The sequence below is a fragment of the Bos javanicus genome, chromosome 7, assembly GCF_032452875.1.
Source record: "Bos javanicus breed banteng chromosome 7, ARS-OSU_banteng_1.0, whole genome shotgun sequence".
Taxonomy (NCBI): Eukaryota; Metazoa; Chordata; class Mammalia; order Artiodactyla; family Bovidae; genus Bos; species Bos javanicus.
This window is the reverse complement of record NC_083874.1, coordinates 6,705,951-6,718,749: the sequence shown is the minus strand read 5'-3', so window position 1 is coordinate 6,718,749 and position 12,799 is coordinate 6,705,951. Positions and strand designations below refer to the sequence as shown.

Sequence of the window (12,799 nt, the reverse complement as noted above, 5' to 3'; positions counted from 1 at the left end):
GTGAAGAAAGCTGAGCACCGAAGAATTGATGGTTTTGAACTGTGGTGTTGGAGAAGACTCTTGAGAGTCCCTTGGACTGCAAGGAGATCCAACCAGTCCATTGTGAAGGAGATCAGTCCTGGGATTTCTTTGGAAGGAATGATGCTAAAGCTGAAACTCCAGTACTTTGGCCACCTCATGCAAAGAGTTGACTCATTGGAAAAGACTCTGATGCTGGGAGGGATTGGGGGCAGGAGGAGAAGGGGACGATAGAGGATGAGATGGCTGGATGGCATCGACTCGATGGACAAGAGTTTGAGTGAACTCCGGGAGTTGGTGATGGACAGGGAGGCCCAACGTGCTGCGATTCATGGGGTCGCGAAGAGTCTGACTCGACTGAGCGACTGAACTGAACTGAACTGAAGGTCAGGTGGCCTGGTATTCCCATCTCTTTAAGATTTTTCCACAGTTTGTTGTGATCTACACAGTCAAAGCTTTATATTCAATAAAGCAGAAGTAGATATTTTTCTGGTATTCTCTTGCTTTTTCGGTGATCCAACAGATGTTGGCAATTTGCTGTCTGGTTCCTCTGCCTTTTCTAAATCCAGCTTGAACATCTGGAAGTTCATGGTTCACATACTGTTGAAGCCTGACTTGAATTTTGAGCATTACTTTGCTAGTGTGTGAAATGAGTGCAATTGTGCAGTAGTTTGAACATTCTTTGGTATTGCCTTTCTTTGGGATTGAAATGAAAACTGACCTTTTCCAGTCCCGTGGCCACTGCTGAGGCAAAAATAAGGAAACACCAGCCTGAAATGACACATTAGACCTGAAAGAGTTACAGGAAGTCCCCTACATATGAACAAGTCATTCTGAGAGCATGTTTGTAAGTTTAATTTGTTCAAAGTTAGCCTAGGTACCCAACTGACACAATCAGCTGTATCATACTGTACTGTAGTAGGTTTAGGATATTTTTCACACAAATAGTACGTAAAAACAAACACAAAAAAATAAACACCTTTAACCTTACAGTAGCACAGCTGACACGCAGGGGCTGGCATCGAGTGCACAGGCAGGAAGAGTCCTTGGCTAGAGGAGGGAGAGGAGGTGAGATGGTGGAGCCGAGGGATCTTTAGCAACAGGAGTCGGAGGGCGAGCTGCAGTCTCCCTCACACCTGTGATTTTACTCACTCACGTTGACGGCACAGATTCTGGCTTCCCTGGTGGCTCAGGCAGTAAAGAACCTGCCTGCAACGTGGGAGACACAGGAGACAGAGTCTGATCTCTGGGTTGGGAAGACCCCTTGGAGAAGGGAATGGCAACCCACTCCAGTATTCTTGCCTGGGGAATTCTATGACAAGAGGCTGCTGGGCTCCAGTCCACGGGGTCACAGAGTCAGAAACGGCTGAGTGACCAACACTTTCACTCTCACTGCTCTATACAGTGCTGTAAAGCACACACAGGCACAGCCACTTGTAGAGAAGGCATGCACGTGCCAGTGTACACCAGACACGTGAGCTAACTTACGTGACTGGACATGTGAACACACGTTTGCATTGTTTTGAAAGTTTGCAACTCAAAGTTTCCTAAGTAAGGGACCTTGAGTTTTGAGGAGTGGTCAGCTGTGAGCAAGGGCTTCCTCGATGGCTCAGAGGTAAAGAATCCGTCTGCAATGCAGGAGCCACGGGAGCCATGGGTTCGATCTCTGGGTCAGGAAGATTCCCCTGGAGAAGGGAATGTCACCCCACTCCAGTATTCTTGCCTGGAGAGTCCAAGGACAGAGAAGCCTGGCGGGCTGCTGGGGCTCGCAAAGAGTCGGACACGACAGAAGTGACTTAGCATGCATATGGCTCTGAGCACCTCAGGGAGAGGTGGCCCAGTCAGTTCCCTCCCCAAAGGGATACCGTGGGACAAGCAGCATGGGTTTTCAGATTTATTCTCATGGTTCCGCGGCAGGAAGAGAAAGCCTTATAAGGATTGCCTCCAGCCATGTTCTAAAAACTGCTTCCTCTTCTAGAAAGGATTAGGGCCACGTCAGAGGTTAGGAAGCCCACGAACCTCACACAGGTACCAGGTCCCAGACCCAGATCACCACTGCCGACAGAGAGGCAAGGACCTTCCACGGACACAAAGCAATCCCTCCCCCTCCAGGACCTCAGGGAGATCTACCAAGACTTGCACTGTCCTGGCTGATCTCACTCTCCTAAATCTACTATGTGACTGAACACCTGGGTTTGAAAAGCTGTCTTTCCAACACAAACCTCTCAGACTTTCCTGGCAGTTTGGTGGTAAAGAATCCACCTGCCAATGCAGTGGACAGGGGTTCACTCCCTGGTCCGGGAAGATTCCACATGTTGCGAGCAACTAAGCCTGTGCTCCACGCCTGCTCAGCCCATGTGCCGTGACTACTGAAGCCTGTGCGCCCCAGAGCCCCTTCTCCACAAGAGAAGCCACCGCAATGAGAAGCCCCTGCACCTCAACGAAGAGTAGACCGCACTCGCTGCAACGAGAGAAAGCCCTTGCAGAAAGACCCAGCACAGCCAAAAAATTAAAAACATCCGTCGCCAGGTGATGAAGGTCAACATCAATGGTAATGAATCCGGTTGATGACATGGACTCAATGCGATGTGACAAGAAGGGCGTTTCACCCCAGAGGTCCTCCCCAAACTCGTCACCCCAGACTAACCATGAGAAAAACATGGACACGTCTCAACAGGAGACCACATACAAGACAGCTGACTACTCCTCACAACCGTCGAGGTCGTCAAAATCAAGGCAAGTCTTGAGCAACTATCTCAGGCCAGAGGCACCTAAGGAGACACGACAACCAAATGTCATGTGAAATACTGGGATAGAAGAGGGGCATTCGGGGACAAAACTGACGAGACGTGAATCAGGCGTGTGTGCTCACTCAGTCGTGTCCAACTCTTTGCCACCCCATGGACTGTGGCCCACCAGGCTCCTCTGTCCACGCGATTCTCCAGGCAAGAACACTGGGGTGGGTGGCCATGTCCTCCTCCAGGGGATCTTCCTGACCCAGGGATCGAACCTGCATCTCTTGCATCTCCTTGGATTGACAGGCCAATTCTTTACACTAGTACCACGTAGGAAGCCCCATGAGTCAGGTGTAGACTATAATCGTGTCCCAGTATTGGGTTCCTTTATAACAAACATACCAGCCGGAGGTAAGATGTTAAAAAGAAAGGAAGTCATGAGGGGCTTATGGGAACTCTTCCTCTTCTCTGTGTGATTTTTCTGCACATCTCAAACCGGTCTAAAAAATTAAGTTTCTTAAAGTGAAAAAATAAGCAAAGAGATGCCTCTCTCAGAACGATTCCCTGGTTGGGCTAAAGCATCTCGGATAGGAAGGGGGTTGTCAACAGCTGCCCAAGCTGAGGACAGAAGGGGACAAGGACTGGAACCCAGGGACCCAGAACACGCTCTCAACAGGAACTTCTCAAGAAAGGACATTTATGGAATTCCCTGGGGGTCCTGTGGTGAGGACTCCAGACTTTCACTGCTGAGGGTGTGGGTTCAATCCCTTGTTGGGGAACTAAGATCCTGCAAGTTGTGAGGCTTGCAGGAAAAAAACAAGAGGGAGAGAGAGAGAAGGGCTTCTAGGTAGCAGAGGGCTGGGCCTGCGTGTGCCCTGCCATTTCCAGTAAAGGCTGCTTCTGACGTGGAACAGTCTGGGCCTCGTTAGTCTTGGAAGGGTGTCTCGCCCCCTTCCTGCCTGGTTTTAAGGTCAGGGCTTCTCTACTCCATTTCTCTGTGCTCAGGCTGCTCAGAGTCACAAGTTTGGACCATCTTCACCTGAGAGATGTCTGTCTGGGCCGTCTTGTCTCCCTGGGGATGGAAGAGGCCCAGCAGAAAGCAAATGTGTGACAGTCTCAGCTACACCAGAGGTCGTCCCAACAGTGATGTCCACGCTTCTGGAAGGTTCTAGGGGTTTCTGGGGACTGCATGCTGGTGGAAGTCTCTCCCTGTGTGCCGATTCTGAGTATGGGTTCCTGCTGAGGAGGCCCGCCCCGCCGGCCTTGCTCCTCGTGCAGACTGGACGGGGCTCCAGTGAACTGTATGGTGGGAATCTCATTTCAAATGGCAGCATGGTGACCGAGGGCCGCCTGCCCTGCTTACAGGGCAGTGAGGTCACCGCCCACCGTTCCAGAAGCACTCTGCAACCGGAGGTACAGGGTGACCTCTGAACACTTCCCAAGCTGGCTGTTTTCTGTGGCCTCTGCTCAAACACTTAGAATTTTTTTTTTCTTTTCCCTTCAGCATGCAGGACCTTAGGTCCTCGACTAGGGATTGAACCCATGCTCCCTGCACAGGCAGCGTGGACTGCAAGGAACTCTCTCAAACACTTAGGATTTAACCAGAGATGTTTGACCTGGTTTTCCACGCCTGCCCGAGGCCAGTCTGCCTTTGTGACATCACGCGTGGACCTTCATGCAAGGAAAACAACAGGTAAGTGAAAAAAAAAAAGGATTCTTGTGTTTTTGTATTAAAATATTTTATATTAATCATTCAAACTTAATTTTTATACAATGAATGCATACATCACTGGGGTGTCTGTCTGAGAGGGGAGTCAGGGAGGCGTCAGGTGGGTGTGCCCAGGTGTGAGCAGCGGGGGAGGGTAAGGAGACAGGCGCGTCCTCTGCTCGCCCTGTGCTTTGCCTGCCGGTTCCAGGAGGGAGGCGGGCATGTCACAGCGAACAGGTGGATCCTCGGCCTCTCCTCGGGCCTCGCTCTGCTAGGGTGAACCGTGTCTCCCCTTCCCGGCTGAGGCATCCAGCGCCTGGGGCTCTCTGACCAGCAAGTCCTTGACGTAACAGTGGCTGTGACTTGAGGACCGCCAAGAGCGAGTGTGTGTATACATAGGGATTTCCATGTCCTCTCCTGCCTCATGCCCGACCCGTGGCCGTCCTGCCTCCGGGCACCTACGTGCGGGGCCACACCTAGGCAGCAGGCATGTCGGCCTTGCTGAGCGCGATGGCCAGCTCCAGGTCTTCCTGCTCCTGCCGCCGCAGCCGCGCCAGCCTCTCCTGCTCCGCCTTCTCACTCTCCCGCTTGGCCCATGCCAGCTGTTGCTCCTCATTGCCAAACTGCAAAGGAAAAACGGAGGGTGGGTTACACGGTCCCCGAAATGGTGCCTGCCTGCCAGCTGGCTGGGGCACAGAGGATGTGGAGGTCTCCCTTGGGGGGATCGGTGGGGTGTGGGGAAACGCCAGGCTGGGATGCATTGAGGGGAGGTACCTGGTGTGCGGGGGTGAAAACCAGGAAAAGCCAGAAGCCCCCTCTTGGTTGGGGATGCAGAGGGGACGCGCGTGCCCCAGTCCTGACCCCCAGCCTGGAAGGCGGTCACATGCACTGAGACACGCAGGGCTGAGTCTGAACTTAACCGCCACCTCCACCTCGGAGAGAAACCAGACGCCCCATCCCTGCTGGGAGCTGAAGCAGGTGGAGGCCAGGCATCAGATTAGGGACATTGAGAGACTTCTGGGGACCCTCCCCCGGCCTGGAGGAGGCTTCACAGGGGGTGGGGAGGTGAGACGGAGAAGCTCTACTGGGCCTCCTGTCGGGGGACGGCAGAAGCGTCTGGAAGCAGCTGGGAGCGGAGTCAGCTGAATCCCAAGGAGATGGGACGCCGAACCCGCGAGCCTGGGCCTCCATGACAGCCCGTGATGCCTGGGCGAGAGGCGCTGGGGCTGGAGACCTCATGCTCAAATAGATCTCCAAGTCTCCAACGTGTACACGGGCCTTGAGGCCAAACGAGACGACAGGTCCAGAGATGCGGCAGCTCTGCCTCAGCCACGGTCCCAGGGGTTCTGGGAGATGCTAAGAGCCACTTTGTACTTGAACGTTCACAGGAGCCCTTGGCAATCACGCTGTCTTTTGGTCCAGGAGTTTTTCATTCTTGGTGGTGGTGGTGGAGGGGGGCGGGGGTCCTTTTCCAAAAGGTACTTTTTTAAAAAATTTTAAAACAAGGGAAGAAACTGTTTTGATCCCAAGATGGTGGTTTAGTTGCTAAGTCATGTCCGACTCTTTTGACCCCATGGACTGTAGCCCGCCAGGCTCAGAAAGTCCATGGGATTCTCCAGGCAAGAATACTGGAGTGGGCTGCCACTTCCTTCTCCTGAGATAGGTGATTTCAAACCATTCGAGCGATGGACTTCCAGCTCTATGCAAAGGAAAGCAAAGCCGGATGTCACACACTCTTCCCCTGGTGGAGTCCCCGCCCCCGAGGCCCCCAGTCACTGTGCCCTGTCTCCAGGTGAGGTGCCTCCAGCACCGCTGACCCCCAGCGGAGCTGCAGCCTGCGTGGACCCCTAGCCTGCCTGCGTCGGCATCTCTCCTCTGTGTGGAGAAGTCAGCTGAACCCCAAGGATCTGGGACAGCGAACCCATGTGCACCAGAAAGGAGCTAAGATTTTCCCAAGGACACTCCTGGGACAAGCAAGTGGGGCAATCAGACTGGCGGTTTGTCCATGTTTCATGACCTGACCGCCAGTCTGGGGGTGACGAGGCCAGGCAGTGGGGGCTGGGCAGGGGAGGGCTGGCTTGGGGGAGCCTGGTTTGGAGCCAAAGGAGGGGTAGGAGATGGGACAGCCCAGAAGGCCTCCCTCCACCTGTCTGGGGAGTCAGGCAGGGGCAGGTGAGGGTCAAAAAGAAGAGGAGCCGCCCTCCAGGCACAAAGGTCGAGTCCTAGTTTCTTAAAGAAATGGACCAGAAAAACACTCAGGGATCAGATGGGTCTCCAGCTTGGACTCCTGAAAGCCAGTCCCCGCCCCTCGTTTTTCCACCACTGGCCACAGATAACTGCCCTCCCCTCCCCCACCTCGTACTCTATGGGGAATTTTCCAACACCTCTTCAGGAGAAAAACAAGGAAAGAACAACAAATGCCGATGGGAATGAGTGGTGGGAGGCGACAGGCAGCTGGGTGGACAGGGGACCTCGCCCTCGCCAGCCCGGAGGAGCAGGCGGGTGGGTGGGGGGGGCCGACGAGAAACAGGCCCACACCTCAGTGGGGCCTGCTCAGCCCGGGAACCTCCCGCTCCAGGAGTCTGAGTTCAAAGCAAACGTGCTGACGGGAATGTTCTAGATGCCTTCGGGGAGGACTCGTCGGAGGCGAGCTTAGGCTCCAGGGTGGAGACTCACAGCGGGCACGCGGGCGGAGGCAGGCTGAAGGCAGGGGCTTCTCTGTAGCTCCCTCCGTGTCTTGAATCAGTGGAGCACCCCCTCCCCGGCCCTGGCGGCGGGCCCACGCCCAGGCCACGCTCTGGTCCTCTGACCTGGATACGTCAGGTGCGTCACGCGACGGCCCGGATCTGGAACACCAGCGTGTGCAGGGGCTGCTCGGCGAATGGCCGGCTCCAGGTTCTACTTCTCTCATGACGGCGAGGGACCGAGGCGACCCGGCAGGTCGGGAGCACTGTGCCCCCTTGAGACACCTCACACACTGGGGCCCGACAGACTCTGGGTGGTTTGATTTTGGCGGCCTCTCCGTGGAAATCTGAGGTTCAGAGCCCTCTGCACGTGAAGTAACAGTATCCTTCCTCCACGGGGATGGACGTGTGCGCCCCGTCTGCTGTCACCACGTGGGGGGACACTTCTCGCCGCTTCCCGTTAGCTCGCTTATCCTGCTGTTGAAAACGCATCCAACTCATCTGACGAGGCAAAGCGCAACTTATCCCATCCGATATTTGCTCTTAATGCACACTTCGGAAAGCGCTGTTTGGCCCACCTAGAAATACGACTTCCTAATAAAACACATTTGCCTGAGACAAAGAAGGCCCGTTTTAAAAGAAACGCCAGAGAGGTTTCCTGTGAGCTGCTACAAGCACAAGAAACCCATTGATGGAAACTCGGGGTCTGTAAATCAGAGGGTTCCAGAGTGGCAGCGCTGGGGCACCAAGGGGGTGGGGAGCGGACTGGGTACATGCGTGACACTGGCTTCCCTGACGGCCAACGCGGACCAAGCTGCCTCTGCATGGGTTAACAACGTGTCCTGACCACACGCTTAGAACATCTGATCTGAGAGTCACGCTGCCAGGCTGCTGAGCAGTCAAGAGACCACTCTGCGTCTCCCCCAGGGAAGCTGAAACACACACACTCGAGGAACCAACTTTGGCCTTCTTTCAGTTGGCACCTATCTCTCAGGTCCAGTGAACAAACAAAACATCGGGCAATGGACCAAATCCCTGGACACCACGAACATGAAAGACACTCCGAGCCCCCAGAGGTGGAACAGTTCTGTATGGCTGAGGGGACAACACAAATCAGCTAGATGTCCTGCCTTCCCCCACTTCCTGTCCTATCACAAGGGGCTGAACCTCCCAGTCAGCTGATTTTCCCCAGGAAGACTGGGGCGCCCGAAGTGGGAAAGGCGATTTGAAACGTAAGGCAGCAGGGCTGCAGACTGACTGCAAGTCCATCAGTCGTGTCCAGCTCTTTGCAACCCCATGGACTGTAGCCCGCCAGGCTCCTGTGTCCATGGGATTCTCCAGGCAAGAATACTAGAGTGGGTTGCCATGCCCTCCTCCAGGGGATCTTCCCAACCCAGGGATGAAACCCAGGTCTCCTGTATTGCACCTGAGAACTGGCAGAACCCAATTCCTTGCCTGGAACTAAGGGTGACTCAACCCCATGGGTGTTTTAAAATAGGAAGTTAACAACTGTGCTTGAAATGACCAGAAATGATGAACTAAATGATAACTTGAAATCTTGGGGGGTTAAAAAAAAAAAAAAGTGTTCCAAAAACCAGCCATTGGGTGGCAGGAGGGGGACTGTAAGAAATAGAACTGTGCATTTCAGAGAGAGAACAATCATTTCTTCAAACTGCTGTTCAAACCCACTTACTCTTCCCCCCTACCCTAAACACAGTACCCAAGTCACACGTGAATAGCTCAATTTTTTTCCATCAGTGTTTCATTTTTTTTTTTTTCTAACCAAAAAATAAAAGCGGTGCTATTCAAGAAACTGTAGATAAAGCGGGTTTTGTTTCTGGCTTTTATTTAACAATGTCACCGTTTGTATATATCCAGCGTGCACTAGCTGTCAACAAAACCGGGCCAACTGCAGTTGTAAAATATCTACAGGTTGCCAAGAGCCAGGAACGTGTCAGCATCTTGGGCGATGTCAATAAGCCACAGCCTAGCTGTGCATGAGCTGGATCTGACATGAGTCAGGCATGCCCTGGGCACTGGAACGGCGGTGCTCACTTTAAGATAGACATTCTAGGAGCTGGAGCATCTATAAACAATACATCTCACACCTAACGAGGAAACAAGGTTCTCTGTCAAACCAAGCGAAGAAAGCCTTTTCAAAAAAATATTAGGTGCGCAACGGACAGGGAAACCATTTCTGGGAAAACAACATCTGAAGCTCTCTGAGAACAAGATCTTTGGGTACTCACGAAGGTGCAGAAAGCACACTAACATGAAAGCCTTTTACAGCCTGGAATCTTTTTTTCAAACTGAGACACGGAGCCAGGCTTTCAAAATCCCCGGGTTAGCTTCTGAAAAGGCATTTCACGCTGCTGAACGGCTTTCTGAGTTTTGGTTTTGTTTTTTTTTTTTTTCTTCTCCCTGCACAAGGAAGGGGCTTCAGAGCAGCTGTTCTCGTTTGCATTTCGGTTTTCTCCAAAGCTGATAAAAAGTGTTTTTAAAACAAATCAAACTGCTTTCCCTTGGTGTGATCTGCCTGAATCCTTGCTGCCCTAAACTGGGACCATGAGAACTCTCGCACAGACACTTTTTTAGGACAGCAGCACCCAGATTAACTTTAGCGATCTTGTTTTCGTACTTCAGAAGTGTTTGACGTGGTGGCTTCCCCCCCACCCCCGAAAAAAAAAACTGAACGAACACAAAAGCCTCTGGGCGACAGAACTACTACAGAGAGTCTACCGTGAAACATAAAGAAACGGGCATTCTGGGCCATCCTGCTGGAAGGAAAATGCATCCTCATCACAGAGTATCCAAACCAGTGCTCTTTTTCTTTTATTGAGAAACCGTTTTTTTCTTACAGCAAGAAACAGTACAGAATAAATAACACGGGGTGATGGTGTGAGGTTCCGGGAGGCTTGGGCCAGAAGGAGCTTTGCCATTTCAAAGAGACAAATAATAATAATAATGATAACCCCAAGGAAGCTGCAAGCGGAGCAGAGGGGAGGAGGGGATGGCACGGAAGGCAGAGAACTCAACTTACAGAGGTGAAGTCTGCAAAGCCCAAAGAGGAGGCTTTAGAAGGTTTAGCTGAAGAGGAGGGAGCAAATGGATCTTTTCCACTAAACGGGTCCCCAAACCCCTTTTTATTTTGGAACGGGTCACTGCTGTCGGCCCCAAGTGGCTGGAATGGATCAGGGGGTTCGGTAAAGTCTGCAGAACCAAGCTGGTTTACGGGTGTACTTTTACCTGGAAAATTTAGGAGAAAAAAAAAAAAGGAGAAAAAAAAAAAGAAGAAGAAATACAAGTTACTGACCAGAGACAGAACAAGAGTCCTGACTGAGGAGCCGGGTGCTAGCTCCCTGGGAAACTCTATCCTTCACTTGGAAAGAGCTGGAATGTGGCTCGTGGGACGGACTCCAGGGGGAATTGGCATGGGTCTCCGCTTTCCTCTTCCTTTATCCCGGAGGCTTAATGATTTTGTGGGAGGTCTCAGAAAACCAATTCAGATGACCCTTCTCTCCCCACCCACCACAGCTAAAATTTACATCATCTTTAGAAAGCTCACATGCAGGCGTGTTTCAAAGTGATTCATTTTAGCAGGGCAACACATTCACGATCACACTGAGTTTTTACAAAGTCATGGTTGAGCAGAAAAAGATGACTGTAAGAGCCCAATTAAAAAAAAAGGGGGGGTGGAGGATTACTTGCAACTAAATAGGAAGGATGGGGAATTAGTTTCATGACGTGATGTAGAGTTAGCCATGTTAGTGGTGAGGGTCTGTATGCAGCTCACCAGACAAACCCACTCGGCCATCCTGGGTTTAAATTCATCCTGGGTTGAAATTCATTTCCGGCTCCTGCGTCTGTCCCTTTGACTCCAAGGGGGCAGGCTTTGGGCTTTTGTGGGCTCTTGCCAAGAGGGTGGCTCTGGGAGACCCAGGTCCCAGCAAGGTAGATCTCCACGAGGACATGGGAGACAGGTGTTTAGAATTGGTGGGAAATGAGGCTGCGAGGCTACGCTTGGGGGGTGTGGCTCAAGGACAAGGGGCTTCTCCCAGTGAGTCCTGCCAACACGTCAGAACCATCCACGAGCAACCAGACCCCTCTCCAGGCCTGCTTGGCAAGAGGGGCCCATGGGATGAGCCTCCAGGATCTGCTGGGTTTGGAGGCCAGGTTCCTGCCTGACGCCATTCATTTGCCCAACAGCTGCCTGGGGTAACTAAGGTACCCTGGGGTGAGACGGTCAATTCGGCAGCTCTGTGTCCAAGCCCAGGCTAGGGCACACTTAACATGACTCTGATCTGTTAACTGAGTTGCCCATGTTCTGCTCTTGCAATTTTAAAACTAATGTGCGAGAAGAAGCCAAAAGCCGAGGGCCACGTTCCATACAGAACCCTGGACATAGGCTGCATGTCCAGAGGCAGGCCCTGACCCTGAGTCACGCCTGACCTGTCTGCAGCGCCTGAGCGGAGGGCACCTGCCTTCCCACCCTGCTGGCCTCTGCCACGCCACCTGCCCACACGTCCACCTCCAGGCCCAGCTCCAAAACCACACTCTCTGACGCTGCTTCCTAAGGCCACATTTCTCAGGGTTCCCAGGGGTCCCTAAGGACTTCTGCCTCTGTCCCCTTGAGTTCTGAGACCCAGACCAGGCCCAGGGCCTCAGGCCCAGCTGGCCTGCTTCTGTCTGGGAAGTGGGCATGAAGGGTCACGGGTCAGAGTCCATGATTGATGCCCTACTGCGGGCGCAAGCGGGGCTCGGCATATGTGGGGCCTGTGACCACTTGACCTCAGGCCCCTCTGGATACAAGAGTCTTTTTACTTGTCACTTGACATAGCAGCTGGGTGGCCCTAAGGTACAAAGGCCACCCCGACTCCATCAGTTTCACTCCGAACCTCGAGTCACCGGAGACGTGGTTCTGCCCCCAGGAGAGCCCAGAGAGAAGAGATGGGGGCGGAGCCCACCAGAAGCGGTGGTGAAAATCCCCACGCCCCCTCCCACCTGAGCTGGGACCTCTGGGTGGGCGGGTGATGCCAGCAGTGTGGCTGGGACACAGAGGCCCCGAGCCACCCCCGCCCCCGAGAGCTGCTGTTGGTTTCTGTCTGCGTGTTTAAGGAAACGCTGAGAGTCTTGACTTCCCGAGGCTCGCACAGGGCTCTTGAGACACAGGCCGCTCTGCACCCGGCTCTCCGTCACCTCCCGAGGCTGGATCAAAGGACTATGCCCTTGCCCGTGGCCTCATGGGGCCCCCATGCTGACCTCTGGCCTTCCCAGGTTCTTACTGTCACAAACAGCACAGCCTCACCCACCTGTGTCTATTTATAGAGACGTTCCCTGGTGGCTCAGATGGTAAAGAAACTGCCTACGAGGCAGGGGACCCGGGTTCGATCCCTGGATTGGGAAGATCCCCTGGAGAAGGAAATGGCAACCCACTCCAGTACTCTTGCCTGGAGAATCCCATGGACAAAAGAGCCTGGTGGGCTACAGTCCATGGGGCTGCAAAGAGTTGGACACGACTGAGCGACTCACACTTTCACACACTTTCTGGAGGTGGGGCTGTGAGTCAGGAGGCGTGCCCACTGCAGCCTGACCTTCCGAGTACCTGCCCCAGGCTCTGACAGGAGACACCCTGACCTAGAAGGGCGGGGAGGGGG

General features: G+C 53.3%; 1 protein-coding gene across 12 annotated transcripts in view; it reads right to left on the bottom strand.

Annotated features, from left to right (window-relative positions):
* Positions 1 to 4,467: 4,467 nt before the first annotated feature.
* Positions 4,468 to 12,799, bottom strand: part of EPS15L1 (epidermal growth factor receptor pathway substrate 15 like 1) — a 107,270-nt gene continuing 98,938 nt past the window's right edge. For 6 of the 12 annotated variants that reach the window (XM_061421735.1, XM_061421733.1, XM_061421736.1 and 3 more), the window contains 2 exons: positions 10,186 to 10,391; positions 4,468 to 5,084 (listed from right to left, as the gene is read on the bottom strand). In XM_061421735.1, the coding sequence (XP_061277719.1) occupies positions 4,938 to 5,084; positions 10,186 to 10,391 (353 nt within the window). In that variant the 3' untranslated portion in view covers positions 4,468 to 4,937. Of the gene's footprint in view, positions 5,085 to 9,534; positions 10,392 to 12,799 lie in introns of those variants that run through there. The other 6 variants (XM_061421740.1, XM_061421738.1, XM_061421744.1 and 3 more) reach the window with 4 other exon arrangements.